Source organism: Biomphalaria glabrata, chromosome 7 (assembly GCF_947242115.1).
Source record: "Biomphalaria glabrata chromosome 7, xgBioGlab47.1, whole genome shotgun sequence".
Taxonomy (NCBI): Eukaryota; Metazoa; Mollusca; class Gastropoda; family Planorbidae; genus Biomphalaria; species Biomphalaria glabrata.
In genome coordinates, this window is record NC_074717.1 from 7,727,293 (window position 1) to 7,749,078 (window position 21,786).

The window sequence follows — 21,786 nt, forward strand, 5'->3', positions numbered from 1 at the left end:
AACGGGACTAGTGACGTTTGGGATATGTTGGGTTAGAGACCGGAAAATAAGTTAGCAATAGAATACTCCAGGGTAACGACGTGTTTAGTGACAGAGACTTTTACTGTGGCCTTTTTATCAGAATAAATCCATGTTGAATAGTTCATCAGAGTTGACTACATCTCTTCACTCGTTAAAAACCGATGTGCCTGTTCTTGTATGTATTGTTGTTCAACTACACGGAATACACCCGAACATCTATACTCAAACGCTTGCAGAGTAATTTGGTTGAAATCCAACAGTCATCCATAGTTGACTTCAAGACAGCCTGAACTAGCAACATCACACTTGATAGAGTTTCTTGTGCCCTCCTTCTTCCTTTCTTGCCCAGACATAAATCTGGGGCAAGTAGTTTTTTTTTCTGTTGTCCATAGACAATTGTGGCTGTTCATCACTTGTGCTCCCCACCCGCCATCGAGTCCAACAAGGGTCGAGCCATTCGGGTGTCCAGAATGAACCCACCAGGGCTATACCGGTGCTTTACCGAGTCAGCTGCTGCATCCGACATGTGTCCGATACATTTGCTCCATGATTGACCCTTTAGGTCGATGACATATGCTGGTAGCTCAGCGCGACCAGCCGATTGACTCAGAGCGGGCCGTCTTTCACCGTGACTGAGCAGGGCCTGAGATATCTGCGTTTCACCACCAATATACCCAGCAAATTCAGTTGATTCAAAATGCTCTTGCTCGTATTTTTTATTTATTTATTCCAAATCAACGTTTTGACTCGTACGAAGTTGAAGAACTTTCTAATATTCAAACCTTTTATAGTGCAAAGAATTGCAAGCCTATTATTAGATGTACATGATTGACCATCATCATCTCATCTCTGCCTGTGGTCCCTTATGGGACATAGGCCACCAGCCAGCTTCTTCAAGGCGTCTCGGTTCTGGGCGTGTCTCTCCAACTGTCCCCACGTCTTGCCCATCTGCTTGACATCTGCTTCCAAATTGCGGCGCCATATATTCCTGGGCCGTCCCTATCTTTCTCTTTTTAAGTCTGTCGAGTATGATGGTAGTCAGTCTGTTGTAAATATTATCTTCCTCTTCACTGTCATCCAAGAAACGTACAAGATTTACCAACAGAGATGTCTGCAAGTGAACTTTGACGACTACAGGTATAAACAAATAGTTTGAGAACATCGCGCAGGATGGACAACAGAACAAACTGAGCGTGCTGGTACGAACCTCGCCGATAGCGAAAGAAATGAAGTTGCCATAAAGAAGGGGATGCACAAGAAAGCAGCTCTGTTAGATAGCCCTGAAACAGGAGCATTCAGATACACGAACAGTGGCTAACTTTGCCACTTCGGAATCGGCTTACTTAGTAAGATCCGATTGTTCGTGGACTCAAAAAGAAACACAAACTAGTTTTTCATGTGAGTACATTATTTACATCCTTTGTCTTTCAAGACAGAAGGAGACAGTCGGCAACCTCGTCATGGTGAACAAAATGTCCATTTGTAGCGTACTCGTCATATACACATTACACATCCAGTTATGGATTTACGGCAGTGCGTCAACCCTGTGCCTATATTTCCGCAAACCTAAAAATATACAAAATACACATTTTTTGCTTGCATATTTAATAATTATAATTATTTTTAAAGTAGAAAAATAAGATTACATACTCTAAAAAAAAAAACGAGGGCAGAAAAAAATGTATTTAAATACGTATTTAAAATAAAAAAAACAGTTAACACACGATTAGATTTATAATATTATTTTTTTAGCAAAGATACGTAGGTCTATAATTAATTAATAATATATTAATTAAAATTCCCCAATTAAAAACATAAAATACCATCTAAACATTAATAGTTATTCCAAGAATAATTTGTACAAAAAAATCTAAATCTATATTACATAGATCTACGATTTAACGTACTAAAAGAGGAGAGAGAGAGAGAGAGAGAGAGAGAGGGCAGTGACCGGGCGCGCTCTGCGCGCGAGCAGGTGAGGTCACGTCAGTACGTCATCATACGTGCGGATAGACAGCTGCCAAATAATTGACCTGAAAAACTAGGGTCCTTCGATGTAAAGTTTTACCTGGATGTAATTTACTTCAAATATGAAGGAACATCCGAAACATGTACAACAAATTCCACGTATATTAACATTATTTTTTTTTCAGATGTCAGTGAAATCAATAACAGATGTTGATGATAACATGGCGGAAACTAAGAACAAACTTCCGTTCGATGACTCCTCCTTGTTTACAACTATAGCTTCCGCAAGTTCGTCAGAGATTGAAGAATTTTTGAGACTGTGTGATTCAAAATCTACAGACGTCTCTAACCACGCCCTAAACTGGGCAGTCCTACAGGCTTGTAATATAGGCCACGCCCATTTACTTCACTTTCTCCTCCAAGATGGCACGCGATTGGAACTCAGGGACGACAACGGAAACACACCTCTTATGATTTGCTCCATGCGAGGTTTTCCAGGCATTGTGGGTACACTTCTGGGCATGTCCGCAGACGTCAATGCTAAAAATAAGAATGGCGACACGGCGCTAATGTTGGCTACATCAATGGAAGTAATCAAATGTTTAATAGAGAATGAACGTTTACACCTAGATGAACAAAACTCCACTGGGAACACTGCCTTAATGTCAGCCATAGAAACATCTCATCTCCAGAAAGTCAAATTGCTGATCAATGCTGGAGCTAACCCGAAAAGAGAAGTCTCAAAGACTTGTCAGACTGGATTACTTGTCAATATTTCAAATGAAAGTGCCTTTGATGTGGCCAAAAGAATGGGATTCGGTCAACTGTTTGACTTGCTATATCATGCCAAATTGGTCAACTCAAATCCTTTGCAGTTGGCCGCTGTTGAAAATGACTTTGAGACCTGCATCTCGTTGCTGAAGTATAAATTATGTGATAAAGGTGAAACTCAAAATATTCAACCTGACATCCTCTGTCATGTTCTTCGACAGATACAGCTAAGGAAAGCTATTCTCACTTCTGATGTTGAATTAGTTCAAGAGCTATGCAGATTAGGCATGGATGTCAATAGATGTCAGTGCTGTAAGAAGTCTCGCATGGAGCTCGTGCTGGACATAGGAAGCTACGAACTTGCTGAAATTTTCTGTGCTCACGCCGTTCAGGTTACTCACGACGATCTGGTGTCCGCTGTTAAGGCAGACCATGTCCGGAATACTCACCTTCTAGTAAGCCATGGAGCACCAGTTAACAAATTCAACGATCAGCGCCTTTTGACGTACAAGGATTCTGCTCTAAATATTGCATTGCAGAGCTCATTAACGAGTGCAGCCAGCGTCCTTCTTTGCCACGGTGCTGAGCTCGACGCCGACTGTGCTGTCACTCAGGCCTTCAAGAGCAAGAACATGAAGACGCTCTACTTTCTTCTGACAGAGTGTGCTGAAGCGACCAAGGCTGTGGTGCGAAAACCAGAATCGTTGATACAAGCAGTAGAATTAGGAGATATTCAGCTCATACAGCTTCTTTTAGACGCAGGGGCGAACATTTACGGAGCCTACGAAAATAAGACTCCACTAATGAGCACTGTCAACATAGAGGTCATAAGGTTTTTATTAAACAAAGGAGCAAATATAAATTTTAAAACCACCACAACAGCTTTGATCTACGCAGTATCTTGGGATTATTTCCTAGATAACTTGACCTCACACCCTCAGCTAAGGTATGAAGAGATTAAAGAAAAAATATTACCAGTGATTGATTTGTATCTCAAAAATGGAGCTAATTTAGAAGACTATAATAATCATGGGTGCACGGCTTTAATGGAATCCGTTAAAGGTTTCTTTAGCGCAGAGGTTCTCAAATATTTGCTTCATACGGGAACCGATATAAACCGAAAAGATGATGAGGGTTTTACAGCACTTCACGGTGCAGCGACGCATAACAAATTAGATTTTGCTGAGGCTTTTTTAAAGTACGGAGCTATTGTGAACCTGAAAAGTTTCAATGGGCGAACCCCTTTACACGAGGCTGTGAAAGATGTAAATATCACTAAATTGTTATTGGAAAATCAAGCCAAAGTAAATGCTAAGGATAAGAATGGAGACACACCACTGTCGCTAGCATCAAAGCATCCCGGAGACACGGTCGATGTCGTCAAACTTCTGATTACTTCCGGTGCTGATGTCAACCATAAGAACAATTCTGGCATGTATCCTTTATGGCTGGCCGCCCAAAACTTCAAAATAAAATGCCTGGAATCGTTAATCGAGGCGAAAGCTGATTTGAGTCACGATGACCAGCAGCAGAAGTCGGCATTGTCCATACTGCTCAACGATTGGTCCCCCAGTGGACAGAGCCAGAAAACAGCTTTGATACTTGCTCAACATGGTGCTAGTGCAAAATTTGTCAGATCTGACGTCATTCATCGCCTCATCGCAGCTGGAAATGATGGCATTCTGATTCAGAAACTAATAAAAAGTCGTTTTTCTCCTACAGACATCATTCTGAAGAGTCCTGTTTTGAACTGGCCTGATACTTGTGTCTCTCCTCTTGCCGTTTCATTAATTTTAGACAGTGTTGACTTCTTCTGTTATTTTTGTGAGAATTGGTATTTGACCAATTCAGACATCAAAATTTTATCCAGAAACAAAAGGATAATAAATTTCTTACAACAACGCAGAACTAAAGCTCTTTCATATCTGAAGCAAGTTTCCCGCCAACCAATGAGGTTGGAGCTTTTGTGCTTCATTACAGTCTCGTCTGCTTTAGGCTCTGACCGGGGCAGACGAGAAAGAGTACAAAACTCTAAACTTCCTGTCCTTTTTCAGGATATGCTCTTATTCTCGAAACTAGAGGTCAAGGTCCTTCAACAAGTGACTCGAGACGGGACCGGTTTGCTTTATGAACTGAGCAACAACCAAGTCGACGGGAATGATGAGGACAAATGTTCAAGTGAATACATTTTATATGAGAGGTGGTTCCACTAGTGTTCGCCATTCAGTAGCCCTAAGACTTAGAAAGCTTTGATGTCGATGCAAGAATACATTGTTTGTAATCGTATGTAACCTTATAAGAAAAAGAGGGGAGGGGGATTCTACCTGATTACTGTAATTGACAAAAATTACATTTTGTTTGTATTAATTGAATGTTTTAAAACCTTTCTAGTAATATGTGTCTCTGTATTGCATGTTAACCATGTTGGCTTTATATTAAACGTTTTTTTTTTAAGGAAACCTTATGTTAGTGTTTTTGAATATAACATTGGTCTTTAACGTGAACAGAGTTGTCCAGGGGGAAGAATTCGGGGATACGCTGGCAGCCAAAGGGGCGGTATTGGTCGCTGGGCACAAAAGAGGCATGCAATTGGAGCTTCTCTGAAACAAAAACAAAATTTCTTCTAAGATGATTAGCTTGCTTCTAATTTAAGAACAGAAACAAATGTAAGTGATTTAATTATGCTATATTTTTGGACAACGGCTTTGTCTGTAACAGATGAGTAAAAATATGTAGGTCATAACTAGGTTTCTTTAGTCATAGCAATGGTATAGTCATATTTATATTATATAAATATATGATGGTAATATATATATTATATATATATATATATAATATATATATATATTAAAGTTGAACTAAATTGTCTACATTAAGTATAAAGGGGACTAACGTTTTGCAAACTTTTTTTTCAATTGCCTTGCAAAGTCAGCACGCGTATCTATGTCTCAATGTAGTGGTGATCCGTGTTACTTCGACCTAATTCTCTACACAAGTTAGCCTGGCTAATCGTCGTTCGACCCTCCCTCAATGGGGTCGCGATCGACAGGTAGAGAACCCCTGAATTAGATCAGTTCGATATTCATTATAAGACATTAGTTAGGCCGGATACACATATGACCATACATCCACGTTCACTTATCCTTTGGTTTGCAGGACCGCTGGGCACCACACAAGATCTGTCAACCTTCTTACTCCATTCTTCTCTGTCATTTGTCTTTGATCGAATTTAATTCTGATGTTCTTTCTGAAAATATTGATACCTGCCTTTTTACCTGCCTGGGTGGACCACTTCGGGGGCAGTGGCGTAACTAAGGGGGGGGGGAGGGGGGGAGAAATTTAAAATCCCCCCGGGCCCCCACCTAGGGGGGGCCCCCAAATGGGTGTCCGAAATTTATTTGTAAATACATAAATTAATATATTTGATTGACAAATAGTGTCAACGGGTGTCTTTTTTTTCAACATTTATGGATTAAAAATTTATCACAAAGACTAAACCTAGATCTAGGTCTATCAGTACGTTGACTTTGTTGACATTTAAAAAATATTTTTTCCCACAGAGATCAAAGTTTTTTTTAAAGTTAGTTTTACATTTTAAACTTTGTTGCCAGGAATAAAACTGCATGATATACAGCGAATTCCAGGTATCTTGTTACCTTTACTAATAATAGATCTAAATGGCTACTCTAATTAACCTTGAAGCAAAATTTACAGAATCGAGTATAACAGATCCAAAAGTTATTCTTAATAATGCAAGAATAGTCCATTATTAGGGTTTGGTGTCTATAATTTCAGAATTAAACTTCACACTCGAGTTATTACCCCTCTATTCATCTTTCCTCAATCCAATGGAAACTCTATTTTTATTTCCATCTAATCCTTTTGCTTTTGTACAAAACATAAACAACAAACAATAACGTAATATCATATAATATTAGCACATCCTTCCTTTTGAAGTTATTATCACACCCTTCCTTTTAAAGTTCTTAAGAGTGATATCTACCATTTGCGGGGCCCTATGCAAAACGGATCGCGCGGGGCCTAGTCTGGGTAGGGATGAGCATAATGTCAATATTATTTTTTTAAATTAGAAAATAGGCCTACTTTCGTCTTTGCAATAAATTTTTATCAAATGAAAGCTCGCAATGCCACTTTTTATTTATTGGCACCCCAAAATGTCAATTTCGTCTATTCTTCAGGAGATTTGAATAAATTCAAAAAAGGTTCAGGACTTTATCGTATATTTTGCCTTTTCATGAGATTTCCTGGAGGCCCTGGAAAATCAGGAGGTCACGTAAACCCTGTTATTTTATATACGTTATAATGTTTTAATTTAATAATGTACACTTAGAATTAGCGCGTGTCCTATGAAAGCGCGGGGCCCACTGCGACCGCATAGGCTGCAGTGGCCTAAGGCCGGCCCTGTCTACTAGGAACTTTAACAATTCGTTCACTTCTGGTTGTCTTGACTGGCACAACAAGTTCTCTAGACGTTGGTCTATAACTGTCTATTTCGTTTGTTCCAACAGTTTGCAGTTCATTGTCTCCATCGGTATCATAGTACCCAGAGATGTCTTCATCGAAACTCTTATTCAAAAAGCGTTGATTTCTTCTGTATGTTTTTCCGTTGTCTTTATGATGTAAGATCTGGGTGCTGAATGTTTTTTATGACAACTGCTTTCTGCCATGTTTGACCTAGACGAACTCTCCGACAGAATAATCTTTAGGTAGTCTTGCTTTTGCTTTTTCATCTGTCGTTCGTTGAGTAATGTCTCTGCATTTTCAGCTACCGATGGTTTCAATAGTTTGGGATCAGTTCGAATGATTCCCTGAGTATTCTACTCGTCACCAGTTGTGATGGTGAATACGGCAGTCCACTTATCGGAGTATTTCTATACTCGAGCATAACGAGATATGGATCTTTCCCACTTTTGTATGCTCTGAATCCTTTTGCTTGCGCACAAAACATAAACAACCAACAATGACGTAGTACCATATAATATTAGGACAGAATCTTCTTCATGCAGTGAAAAATTAAGAATTTTTTGCCTATCTTGAATTCTGGTCAAAGCTCTTGCTCCCAATTAATAAAGTTCGGAAGAAACTACAAAAGTCTGGACTGCATATATGGAAAGCTGCTAAAGAAATGAGTACCCTTTCATGCTTTCTGCAAAATGATGAGAAACTGACAAAAACCCAATCCATCAAAAAAGCAAAAGAAGGTAGTGAATACTATGGATTCCCTGTAATCCCTGTGGGAAGCGTGGTCGAGAGGCTAAGTGCGCTTGAACTTGGCTTGTCTTGGCTACCTAGAAGGGGACTCGAGGTTCGACACCCGACTCGGGCAGAGTTACGTTTACTGAGCGCCTAAAGGCAGAACGGAAAACCAACTCCTAGATTGGACCAAAGCGCCCTGAGCATGCTATAAGCATGAAAGTAACGCTATATAAAAGCTATAATAATAATAATCAAAACAACCAGAAGAAAGAAAAGACTTGATGGGAAGTTGAGTTCTAATGTAGGACTGTCAATAGAACTGCAATTCAAACGTGTTGCGACAGAAGTGCTGGACAGATTTCACATGGAGATGAAGGGAAGATTTCAAAGGCTGGAAAGAAAATGGATACCTTTGGGTTTCTTCTTGAACCAAGACACCTGTTACAAACTGTGCTACTTTTCCTGTTTGTATGATGAAATAAATGGAAAATCGCTTTTTCAATGATGTCATTGATGCACGAGCACTTTTCATCAACAAACCAGTAATACAATCACCAATAGACATATTGAGGAAACAGGCTTCATATGGTAATTACGTGTGCTCAAACCTTGCAACCTCCTCCGAATACCGCTAACTCAGGCCACTTCCATTACGTCATGTGAGAGATCATTCTCAAAGCTCAAGTTCATCAAAAGCTATCTCAGGAGCACAATGACACAAGAAAGGCTTATCATGGCTTTAATGTCAGTGAAGTCACCAATACTAGAAAGTATCGATGTAGTTGATGTTATAGATGTCTTTGCTGCACAGAATGCACGACGTGAAGCGATATCAATTGAGATTTGTCACTTGTGCATTATTTAACTAATAAACAAGGCTTTTATTCATTAAAAGAGTCTTGATTACTTTTTGTTAAGTTTACTGATATACTGAACCAATTTGATTTGGGGCTTATATATTTTTGCGTACATTATTCCATGTCATATGTCGAATGTCAAAATGCAAGGGGCCCCCAAAGAGGTCAATCCCCCCGGGCCCCCAAATCCCTAGTTACGCCCCTGTTCGGGGGCCAATTTTGAGTTTGTGTATCACATTTGTATTATTTCTAAAAAAAAAAAAAATGTGTATAAAAGTTTGTGTGTATATGTTTTGTTAAGTTTTTAGGTTTAACGTCTAACGTTTTGTAGTGTGTGAAGTTATCAGCGAACATTACGTGCGGGGGAAGTTATGAAGGAGTCCGTTCTGAACTGAAGACAAAATTTGAAGTGAGAAACCTTTAAGACTATTAGGGTGCACAAAAAAGGGGTGTGTCCAAAAAGAGAGAGGGAGAGAAGACTATATCGGCTAGAATTGCGATGTGCAAAAGTGCAAGAAAGAAAGCTCCTGAGAGAGAGATAGAGAGAGAGAAGAATTGACAGAGAGAGAGAGAGAGTGGAATTGACAGAGAGAGAGAGAGAGAGAGAAGTATAATGAAAGTGAGAAGAAGAAAAAAAATATGAAAATAAAGACAAATAGAGAAATAGCGGGCCGTAACGCCGTTTCAAGTCATACATACATACATACGCCGTATGGAATGGGTTGCCTGATCCAGCCAGGAAAACCAGTAACTTGGCAGACTTTAAATCATTGGTTAACATGTATGACTAGATGTTTGACTCGTAGAACGTATATAATCATCTTCTTTTTTGAAGTAACGTCTGTATTATATAAAAAAAGGGCGGTCCAGAAAGAGAAAAAGAGAGAGAGAGAAGTAGAGTGAGAAAGGAAAGAGCAAAAGATAAAATAAAACGGAGAAAGAAGGACAGGAAGAGAGAGAGACAGAGAGGAGATAAAGGTAGAAATAGCGGGCCGTTCGTAAAGGAAAAAACGTTTCGGCCCAGTCTTCCCCCACCCCCCAAACAAAAATATATTCTGGGAACATAGCTACAGGCCTTTATCGGTGTGCAGGTCTATAGTATATAATGTAAGATAAGATAACTGAGTAAATGTAAAGTTTCTTCAAGTTTAGGGAAAGATTTTCTAAGATTTACTTTTATTTATATTTTTTTAAAGTAAATCCAATATGGATCTAGATGTTCTAAATCAGAATTCTAGGTCTAGTGTTAGATCCAGATGTACATATAATGTCCATATAACGATAATATCAATAAATAATCCCAAATTATAATTTCTCCCAGGCCGAATAGGTATAACTACGTGCATTTAACGATGTCAAAATCACTCGCTTCGATATCAGGTTTGAACCAAATTTTAAATTATATTTTTTATATTTCATTATATTTTAATTTGTATAATGGAGGTATTGTCTTTAAAAAAAAAAAGTATTTTTTAAATGTTTTTCTTGTTATATTATACAACCTAAGTTATAGTTAAAAACACTATTGACATTTCTTGAGAGTAGCCTACTGGCCTACTTACAAGTATATGTAATTTTTTTCTAACTTAGGCAGCATGAACCCACGGGGGAAGAGAAAGTCTGGGAGACCAAAGCAAACTTGGAGTTCATTGATAGATCAGTAAGCGAAGGTGGCTGGACAGACATGGACCGTGACCTCCTTGACCCCAGGCCGTAAGACTGGTTCGTGACGTAGTAGGTCAGCTACCATTGTTTCTGATCGTAACCAGGGCCTGACTGCGTGTTAGCATTTGCGCTTAGGCGAAGTGTTGTAAAATGTAACACAACCAACGTGTAGTTGTTGTCCTATAAACAGACGTAGACAAATACTAGATCTAGACTTAGATCCTCATAACAACAAAAAAAGACGTATTATTAAAGTAGACAAACTACTAGGTCTAGACTTAGATCCACATAACTATAAACAGACGTATTATTAAAGTAGACAAATTACTAGGTATAGACTTAGATCCACATAACTATAAACAGACGTATTATTAAAGTAGACAAATGACTAGATCTAGACTTTGATCGTGACCTATGTCGAAGGCGCCGAATCAAATCGCGGATAGTATGTCTTTTGTTGCGACGCTAGGCTCCACTTGGAGTCATAAAGATTAAGATTAAATATATCAGGGGCGCCGACCTACATTTTCAAGGTCGTTGTCTCAGATGGTCCCTTAGATGTTCTAGTGTAGTGTATGTTCGGTAAAACTACCCATCGAAGGACTCTTTCGAAGAATGTTACGCAAGTGGCAGCACCGCACTGTCTATCGCTACGGTTATCAGGTCACAAGGTCACTACCGGCTAGAGTCTGATTGCTTTGTAAATGGTCAATCTCTAATTCCTCAAAAAAAAAAAAAACATTTCGTAAAAAAAAATATAAAAAAAATATTTAAAAATTTCTTTAGTTAAGTTACGACAGAACTTACTTAATTTAGCAATATAAATGTAAAAAAAAAAAAAATAAAAAAAATAAATAATAATAATATTTTTTTGACAAAAAAATCAAAAACCGTTTGCATAAATTTGTTTAAAATACGGTGTATAGTCATCTCCCCTACTAAAGAGTCTCCAGTGTTTGTTACTATTAATAGTGAATAGTTGTAAAAAGTGGTGTATTTTTATGAAAAAATTGCTTGCATAAGTGATTTGAAAAATTAGACTTTTCGCGTTTAGAAAAGAAAAAAGTAGCCGTTGGATGGACTAAAATATTATGATGTCGGATTTTCACTATCTTTTATAGTTTATGAGATCTAAACGGGACGCACGGAAAGACAGACGGACAGACATTTCACACAAAACTAATAGTGTCTTTTCCCCTTTCGGGGGTCGCCAAAAATGGCAACATTAATTTGGTTTTTAAGTTTGCACATCAAAAAGTCCTATACTATTGTATAGTTTATTTTTTCTTCTTAATATAATCTCCCTAAAAGTTATATATTGTTTTTAATAAAGTGTATTAATTTATGAATAAATTCCGTTAATAATTAATTTTGGAAACAAAACTGTTCGCTTTCAGAAGATACAAAGTAAACGACGCAATGCTAAATCTACAATCTCGTATTATCAAATTTTCAATATCTTTTCTTTTTTGTTTGTTTCTTTTCTAACCGTGACGGATGGACAAAACTAATAATGGCTTTTCCCCTACCATGAACTGCTACAGAAATCTAACAAAATGAATAATCACTCAAATGTGACTAGACCTAGATTAAACATGACATGTACACGTATTAAAGCCCCGAAGGTGTGACGTGTTCTATTGTTTCAAACAGGATCTGCTGGAGAAAGGTAGAGGGAAGGGTGGGAAGTGAGGCGTAATGACCATATGGTGGGGGGGGGGGGAGTAGTTCAGAATTTTAAGAATAAAAGCATTAGAGTGAATGCAGGGATATGACAAGGTGGTGGATGAAGTGTTTGTTTTTTTTTAAAGACGCATCTAATTGCCTGATAAGCTGATGAAGTAAAGTTTCCTTTTCAGACCTTGTGGTCTATAGGGCAGATTATGTAAAGGTCATCCATTTCCGTGTGACCAGCACAACGACCAACCGCCTTTACATTTCCCCAAATTGTTAGAGCTGGATGGGCTCAGGGGCGCCTAAGGATCCCGAATCTTCACCAGGATTCCGACCCGGTACCCCGGTACGAAAGCCAAGCACTCTAATGCTCAACCACCGCGCCTCCGATGAAGGAAAACGGGGTGGGCGGGGAACGTGGGGAAAAAAACAGAGGAAAGAATGGTCTTTTTGGAATTGTGTATTTGTTTCTTTAACTCTTTCTCTTCTGATTAACGATTCCATCGTTGATTTGACTTCATTTTTCGGTTTATAGACATTAATTTGTGTCATATACAAATGGAGTGAATTTTTCTATACCAATTACATCATTTTCTGATTAAAAGAAAAATGTTTCTGGCGTTTAACCCTAACAGGCTAGTGAAATACAAATAGAGAAAAAATGAATAATTCCTTTTAAACGCGGAAAATAATTACGAGTTTAAAAAAAAAAAAGGTCAACACAGCGAACAAACACTAAAATGTAACTTTTTTTTTTTTTTTTAGGATACCTCAGCTTTTTAGCTTTTGACTTCAGTTGTCGAGCTGTTTACATCCTAGGAATCCTTGGGCCTTTGCCTCTTTTCTTTGCCTCTTTTTTGGGGCATTGCCTCTTTTTTTTGGGCTATTTGCCTCTTTATTGGAAAATGTAACTTAACCTAGATGTAATGAAAATGACAGGACCATCTTGGAAACAATACAATTGAAAAGGTGGGACATGTTCAGCTGTTTGAAAAAAAAAAGGGGGGGGGGGTAAGAGTAAGCTCAGGCTTGGGTCGTATGGTGGACAGGAAAAGGGTGGGGAGAGGAAGGGGAGAGGTAATTAAGACCTTGGCTGAGAATAAAGCGTTTTTTTTTTTAAAGGCGCGGATTCAACAATGTGGTAGATGAAGCGTTGCGATCATGCGTGGTATAAAAAATACAACTAATTTAAATTACAAAGAGAGTTTGTTAAGAGGCGCCGCCGATGTATCATTGTTTTATCACTTAGAAACTAACAGAAAAAAATAATTTTACTGATTATAATCATTGTGAGTCTTCTGGAAGGAAAATTGAATCTAATACACTTATGATTAGCGAATTTAACCAAGCTTTTAGGAATTAATGTGTTGTTATGTGTTTTATTGTTTGTTTGTTTTTCACTAGTTTGTTTGATAATTGGAATAAAATATTATCGATGATCAGATTTCTGGACATTTAGGCAAGAGAATTAAATGTAATCTAATTTAACACAGAGTGGTCAAATGGAGCCCCTGCACCTAAACTTTTCAAAATAAGATGAAGTTAAATCTCATTTTTTTCTTTTCTAGTTTTTTTTTTTTTTTTTTTTTTTTGCGATTTAAATGTGACGGACAAACCACAAACAAACTATTTGTGCTTAAAACAACAACAACAAATGATTACTCAAGTCATTTAGTGAACTTACGTACACGCCACTGTAGGAATCCCGATGAAGTAAATGTCGATTCTAATAAAACAAAAACAGCCTTTCGGTCTCTATTACTCAAAGTATTGATTATATATAATGTGCTTACATTCTCTGTTAATTTTTAGTAAACAATGTGCCAGATAACGTCACCTAATCAATATATATATATATATATATATATATATATATATATATATATATATATATATATATATATATATATTTATATATATATATATATATATATATACCTTGTTTTACGGCGTACCGGCACCTTTTTCAATGTGGGGTAAAAATTACTACTTTTCTTGTATCGGTATTTCAACGTTTATTCTTAATTTCCTGGTATTTAAAAGTTAGACAATCCATCACCGAGTACCGGCACCTATTTGTTTTTTTTTTACACTAAAGCATATTATATATAACAGTAAGTTTGAATAGTTAATTGAACAAAAAACGGTTCGCTTTAAAAAAAACAACAGCTTCACGAGCGTTTTCCAAGATCTAAAATATGATATCAAATTTTCATTATCTTTCTAATGTGTATGATCTAAACTAATAGCGGCCAACTTCCGTTTCGGGGGGTCACTTAAAAAATTGCAAAATTCTCTGAATGGGACTATGTATATTTTTTATTATTTTTATTACTATCAAATAAATATATTTGACATTTTTGAACACTAAAATGAAAGACAACTACATGTGAAATAAAATATTTAGTGAGAAATATACTTTTGTAATATAGACCTACATGCTGTTTATTTTTAAATACACCTTTACAACATCTGTCAATCAAATAAAAGTTCTATTACGAACTCGGTGGTAAACATTTTTTGTTCGATTTTAGTTAATTCATTAAAGGCTAACGATAATTTATTAACTGCAGAAATATGAAGTACACATTTTTATGGCTTCAACAACACACAGATAAAGGGTGCCGAAGCGTATAGTAGATTCTAGTCTGTAGGCCTATTATTGAGCTATAAGCTTAGATTTAAAATTGTACGAGATCCAATAGCGTTATAACATTGTAAAAAAAAATAGCCTAACATTTTCATTTCCACCCTTCCTGCGGACAATGTAAGAAATAGACTGTATCCGAGTGATTTCAACAACCTGGTCAGCAGTGGCGTAGCTAGGAATGTTCCATCATTTTGGGGCCCGGGGGAGGTCTTGACCTCTTTGAGGGCCCCTGCATTTTGAGTAATATTTAATATTAAAAAAAACAAAAAAACATTCATTTTGAGGCCCCCTCAAGTGGGGGCCGTGGGGGGTCAAATTCTCCCCACTCCCCCCCCACCCTAGCTACACCCTGCTGGTCAGATGTAAGCCTACCCATGACGATGACAAGACCGCCTGGCCTTTTCTTTTCCTTGCGTAATAGTGATTATTTGTAGGCTATGTAGAGTGGTCAGGTGAGAAAACACATTGGCGTCATGAGTCAAGATTGTAGATTGACCTATACTTTAGTTTCACAGGTTAATGTTTAGGCCTATCACACGCTGCCTAGGACGATTGGTCTGGGATACGTAAATGCATGACCGATGCTCCAAGATGGCTACTGATATATAAAAGACACGCGTGGACGTTGGTCACTAGACGCTGCTCAAACCATTTCCTCTCTCTCACGTTTAAGTCGGTGTGTGTATTCAGTGTGTGTATTCGGTGTGTGTATTCAGTGTGTGTATTCTTGCATGTAAGTAAATACGTTTTAAAAACTTGATACATTTTAGATGATTTAATAGTCAATATTTGTCTACAGATCTTGGTCTAATTGATTGATAGACATCATAGTCTATTTTACATTCATTGGAATTTGTAATTTAAAAATCAACATAATGTATGTAGGCCTAATATAAAATAAAAGTTTGTATCTTATTAGCGGGGAAATACTAAGGTTGCTCCAATTTTAAAAATATTTTAAATTAAGCAATAGGTTTTGACAGTTTTGTCATCAAAGAGGAATATTGACTCAGGATAGTAACAAATGTGAGCAAAATAAGTAAAATAAAAGAAAAATACTTTATTTAAAAAAAAAACTCGCTAATATTGAATGAAACAAGGTGGATCTACATCTATCCAATCTCAGCACTTCATTCTAGATCTATCCAATCGCATCGCTTCATTCTTACAGTGGCTGCTGGTCCTAGTGACAGCCTATTCCATATGTTGTGATAGTTATTTATACAGTTATGCATCAGCAGCGTGGAGATGGGGGCCGCCTTATCTGTAACGCTTTCGGACTTTATACATTCTAAGTTTATACAAGTACTGCAGATTTCATTCAGGTCAAGTCACGTGATAGTGTTTGGTTGCAGATTCGAACTTTTACAACATGATACTACCTCTTAGAAAAACATTAGTTTAGGCACTCATCTAACTTTTGAAATAGAATAAAAAATCGAGCTTATATTACTATTACTTTTGGCTTATTAGGTAGACTTTATGGCAGTGTTTCTCCTTTGGTAATGAATCTTACTCTTTTGTCAAGTGTGTTTTTCATTCATGGTAGCATTTAAATACATTTTGAAGTTTTTAGATTATTGACAAGTAGTTGAAACAATATAGACATAGATCTATTTATAGAAAAGATTTTAGTCTATTGGAGTGATGGATTTCGTTGAAAAAGTTTTTTTTTAAATATGCTAAGACAAGTTTGTACAAATACTCCTTCTTCCATAGTGCCACTAGAGCATGGAATGGGTTGCCTGTGTCAGCCAGGAAAAACAATGACTTGGCAGAGTTTCATTAACATGCATGACTAGATTGACCTAGAGACGCGCGTAGGACGTAATCATTTTCTTTGTTTAAAGTAACGTCTCTATTTCTCTTATCTTATACTGTACATTACAGACGTTACTTAAATAACAAAGAAGATAATTTCGTCCTAAGCAATTCATGTGTCAATCTAGTCAAGCATGTTATTTTAATAAGACAAGATAAAATCATGTAGCTTACAGTTGATTACTAAAGTATATTTTTACAAGTTGTTTCTCAGTGGCGTAGCTAGGGGTTTGTGGGCCGGAGGGCTTTACCTCCGTAGGGGTCCCTGCATTTTGACATTCGACGTCATGATATGAGATATTGGCGTAATATTTTATGTAAAAACAAATTTCGGAACCTCATTTGTTGGACCCCTTAAGTGAAGATTTAAAAATTTGGACTCCCCCTCCTCCGCCCTAGCTACGCCACTGTTGTTATTATTAAAATTTTAGTGTAATGTCATATAGAAGATCAAATACTATTTTTGTATCGTAATAAACGTGAAGAAAAAAAACAACAAAATTAAATGTTGACCGTTTTATTCTTCTATGAATCCACCTGTTTTGTTTCTTTTTCTCTCTTTATTTATTTGTTAGTCAATTAGACGCATCAACGGTGAGCCATACAGCCGAAACGGTCGTGATGCTTCATTCACCGTCTTGGCAAATCCCTGCCTTCACAGTAGAGCTGTATTCTAAACCCGAATTCGGACAATGTTCATTAAGCCTCTCTCTCTCTCTTTCACTCTCTCTCTCCAACTACACATTAAATCTCAATTTTCAGCATGCTGGACATTCCACGCTATATAAATTCTAAGTGTGTACACGTGGCGTTCATTTAATAATATTCTAGTAATTTCTGTTTGTTTGTTCTGTTGTTATTTTTTAAATTATATTGTTTTGTTTTTAACCGGAACCTCCGCTTTTGTATTCATTAGTCCTGTATTTAGTTTAAACCGCTTGGCTTCCGAACCAACGGGTTCTGGGTTTGAATCTCGGTGCAGGCAAGGATTTTAAAATTAAGGTACTTAAACCCCAACCTCTAGTGATCAAATGAGCGTGGTTATTTCTAAAGGAATGGGCATTGCAGTTAAACATTACAGAATAACTACCTTAGAGTCTACCTAATACATTTTAACGGATTGGTAATAATTACCAATATTAATTTTTTTTTTTTGGGGGGGGGATGTATTAACTTTAAAACACCCCTGGCGACTCTAATTGAATTGGACATTGTCACAAACCGCTGTGAGCCCAAAACCGTTTGTGTGTGTGTCCACTACCATGGCCTTAGTTATTGTGTAAAGTTTTAAGTTTGTTTACTGTTATTTATATTTTAGATCTAATGTCATTATTTATGTTTTAATATATTTTAATTAGATTTGTTTATTATTGGAAGGGGGAAATAAGTATTTTTTTTTTGGTGCTTTAATGTTTATTTTGTTGTCACGGGACCAGAGTACCTACGCTACAACGAGGGCGGGCAGTGGTCATCACTGGTCAGATACTGATGATGCATGTAGACGTAACCACTGAGGTTATGCGTCACTGATGATGCAAGGGGACGTAACCACTGTGTTGCGGTGTAGTCCACGTGGGAGGGTTCTTTTTGCTCTGAAAAAGGGATAGTTAGTTGGCGTGGGTTTTGTAGAGCGGACGGTCGTATTTCCCGCTTCTGCTTGTCTTCTCAATATTGTATGAGAAACTGATAGTGAAATCTAACGTTGATAGCGATTAGAGACCTTAGTTTAGTAGTTGATGTACCTGTACATAACGTTTCATTTGGAAGATTATATGTTGTGTGTAAATAAAGTTACAGTTTAAAGTTATAGTTTCTAACTAATATCTCTAAACCCCAAAAGCAAAGGGAGAGGGGGATAAACTTAAGCCCTCTTTTGGCTACGCCGGGGACAAGGCGGAAGTTAATTCTCAAAACAATCTTTAGCACACTAAATTTGATTTGTGAAAACTTTGCTCCCCCACAGTTTTAGAAAGACATTATTAATTCGATTTTCTTTCACACATTTTTAAGCATTGCCTGTTCTACACGGAATGAGCAAAGATTACAATATAGCCTACACAAACACTCACATATGCCAATACACATGTATAACAGATTTTCTAGGCATAGAGTGTTGGTGTGGCATGCGCTCTGGACGGTCAATCATACGTCTCAATGGTCCCGGATTTAAACCTCACTCCCCTCTTCCCCTGCTGTCCTACGGGAGGTTTGGATTAGGATTTTATTATTTCAAATGTAAAGAAACATCCGAAACATGTACAACAAATTCCACGTACATTAACATTCATTTTTTTTTCAGATGTCAGTGAAATCAATACCAGATGTTGATGATAACATGGCGGAAACTAAGGACAAACTTCAGCTCGATGACTCCTCCTTGTTTAGAACAATAAATTCCGAAAGCTCATCAGAGATTGAAGAACTTTTGAGACTGTGTGATTCCAAAAGTACACACTTCTCTAACCACGCCCTGAACTGGGCAGTCCTACAGGCTTGTAATATAGGCCACGCCCATTTACTTCAGTTTCTCCTCCAAGATGGCACGCGATTAGAACTCAGGGACGACAACGGAAACACACCTCTTATGATTTGCTCCATGCGAGGTTTTCCAGGCATTGTGGGTATACTTCTGGGCATGTCCGCAGACGTCAATGCTAAAAATAAGAATGGCGATACGGCGCTAATGTTGGCTACGTCAATGGAAGTAATCAAGTGTTTAATAGAGGATGAACGTTTACACCTAGATGAACAAAACTCCACTGGGAACACTGCCTTAATGTCAGCCATAGAAACATCTCATCTCCAGAAAGTCAAATTGCTGATCAATGCTGGAGCTAACCCGAAAAGAGAAGTCTCAAAGACTTGTCAGACTGGATTACTTGTCAATAGTTCAAATGAAAGTGCCTTTGATGTGGCCAAAAGAATGGGGTTCGGTAAGCTGCTAGACTTGCTATATCGTGCCAAATTGGTCAACTCAAATCCTTTGCAGTTGGCCGCTGTTGAAAATGACTTTGAGGCCTGCATTGCGCTGCTGAAGTATAAATTATGTGATAAAGATGAAACTCAAAATATTCAGCCTGACATCCTCTGTCATGTTCTTCGACAGATACAGCAAAAGGAAGCTATTCTTACATCTGATGTTGAATTAGTTCAAGAGCTATGCAGATTAGGCATGGACGTCAATAGATGTCAGTGCTGTACGAAGTCTCACATGGAGCTCGTGCTGAACATTGGAAGCTACGAACTGGCTGAAATTTTTTGTGCTCACGCCGTTCAGGTTACTCACGACGATGTGGTGTCCGCTGTTAAGGCAGAACATGTCCGGAATATTCACCTTCTAGTAAACCATGGGGCACCAGTTAACAAATTCAACGATCGGGGCCTTTTGACGTACAAGGATTCTGCTCTAGATATTGCATTGCAGAGCTCATTAACGAGTGCAGCCAGCGTCCTTCTTTACCACGGTGCTGACCTCGACTCCGACTGTGCTGTCACTCAAGCCTTCAAGAGCAAGAACATGAAGACGCTCTACTTTCTTCTGACAGAGTGTGCTGAAGCGACTAAGGCTGTGATGCTAAAACCAGAAACTTTAATACGAGCTGTGAAGTTAGGAGACATTCAGCTAATCCAGATTCTGCTAGAGGCAGGAGCGGACATTGACGGTGTCCACAACAACATGACTCCACTTATGAGCGCTTTCGACATAGAGGTCATAAAGTTTTTATTAAACAAAGGAGCCAATGTAAATTTCAAAACTACCACAACAGCTTTGATCTACGCACTATCTTGGGATTACTTCGACGACATCAACTCGACCATCCGTCCTAAGCTAAGCCCCATAGAGATGGAAGAGAAAATGTTACCTGTGATTAATTTGTTTCTCAAACATGGCGCTAATTTAGAAGACTCTGTTGATTATGGGTGTACAGCTTTGATGGATTCCGCTAAAGGTTACTTTAGCACAGAGATTCTCAAATATTTGATTCATACGGGAACCGATGTAAACCAAAGTGACGAATTGGGCTTGACAGCACTGCACGGTGCAGCGACTTATCACAAATTAGATTTCGCTAAGGCTCTTTTAAAGCACGGAGCTGTTGTAAACTTGAAAAGTTTCAATGGGCGAACCCCGCTACATGAGGCTGTGAAAGATGTAAATATCACACATTTTTTTCTGGAAAATCAAGCCAAAGTAAATGCTAAGGATGTCTATGGAAACACACCACTGTCACTAGCAGTGAAGTATTCCGGAGACATGGTCGATGTTGTCAAACTCCTGATTGCCTCTGGTGCTGATGTCAACCACAAAAACAATTCAGGCATGTCTCCTTTATGGTTGGCCGCCCAAAACTTCAATTTAAAATGCATGGAATCGTTAATCGAGGCGAAAGCTGATTTAGGCCATAGTGAGCAGCATCAGAAGTCAGCATTGTCCGTACTGCTTAACGATTGGTTACCCAGTAAACAATGCCAGGAAACAGCTTCGATACTTATGCAACATGGTGCTAGTGCAGAATTTGTCAGATCTGACGTCATTCATCGCCTCATCGCTGCTGGAAATGACGGCATTCTGATTCAGAAACTTATAAAAAGTCGTTTTTGTCCAACAGACATCATTCTGAAGAGTCCTGTTTTGAACTGGCCTGAGACTTGTGTCTCTCCTCTTGCCGTTTCATTAATTTTAGACAGTGTTGACTTCTGTCTTTATCTAATTGAGAATTGGTATTTGACCAAATCAGACATCAAAATTTTATCCAGAAACAAAAGGATACTACATTTCTTACAACAACGCAGAACTAAAGCTCTTTCATATCTGAAGCAAGTCTCCCGCCAACCAATGAGGTTGGAGCTTTTGTGCTTCATTACCGTCTCGTCTGCTTTAGGCTCTGACCGGGGCAGACGTCAAAGGGTACATAACTCTAAACTTCCAGTCCCATTTCAGGATATGCTCTTGTTCTCGAAACTAGAGGTCAAGGTCCTTCAGCAAGTGACTAGAATGGGGACCAGTTTTCTTCAAGAACTGTCAGAAAACCAGGTCGAGGAGAACGACGAGGACTGAACTCATTGAGTTATATGACATACTAGCCGAATAAGACCCGCGGACCTTAGTTTGAATATTACAGTTTTATTAAGATAAATTTA

At 38.0% G+C, this 21,786-nt stretch overlaps 2 protein-coding genes across 2 annotated transcripts; both read left to right on the forward strand.

Annotated features, from left to right (window-relative positions):
* The first annotated feature begins 2,210 nt into the window (after positions 1-2,210).
* On the forward strand, positions 2,211-4,973 carry LOC129927327 (putative ankyrin repeat protein RF_0381). The gene has a single exon (XM_056035829.1). The coding sequence runs from the start codon at positions 2,211-2,213 to the stop codon at positions 4,971-4,973; it is 2,763 nt and encodes a 920-aa protein (XP_055891804.1).
* A 10,392-nt stretch (positions 4,974-15,365) lies between these two features.
* LOC106051626 (ankyrin repeat domain-containing protein 17-like) lies at positions 15,366-21,703 on the forward strand. Its single transcript, XM_056035830.1, has 2 exons — positions 15,366-15,556; positions 18,944-21,703. The coding sequence occupies exons 1-2, from the start codon at positions 15,398-15,400 to the stop codon at positions 21,701-21,703; spliced, it is 2,919 nt and encodes a 972-aa protein (XP_055891805.1). The 5' UTR covers positions 15,366-15,397.
* Positions 21,704-21,786: the final 83 nt, after the last annotated feature.

Coding starts and splice junctions, on each gene's coding strand:
- LOC129927327 (XM_056035829.1), top strand. CDS start 2,211: ATGGCGGAAACTAAGAACAAACTTCCGTTCGATGACTCCTCCTTGTTT.
- LOC106051626 (XM_056035830.1), top strand. CDS start 15,398: ATGACCGATGCTCCAAGATGGCTACTGATATATAAAAGACACGCGTGG. Junction 15,557..18,943: donor CAGTGTGTGTATTCTTGCAT/GTAAGTAAATAC, acceptor TTTTTTTTTCAG/ATGTCAGTGAAATCAATACC.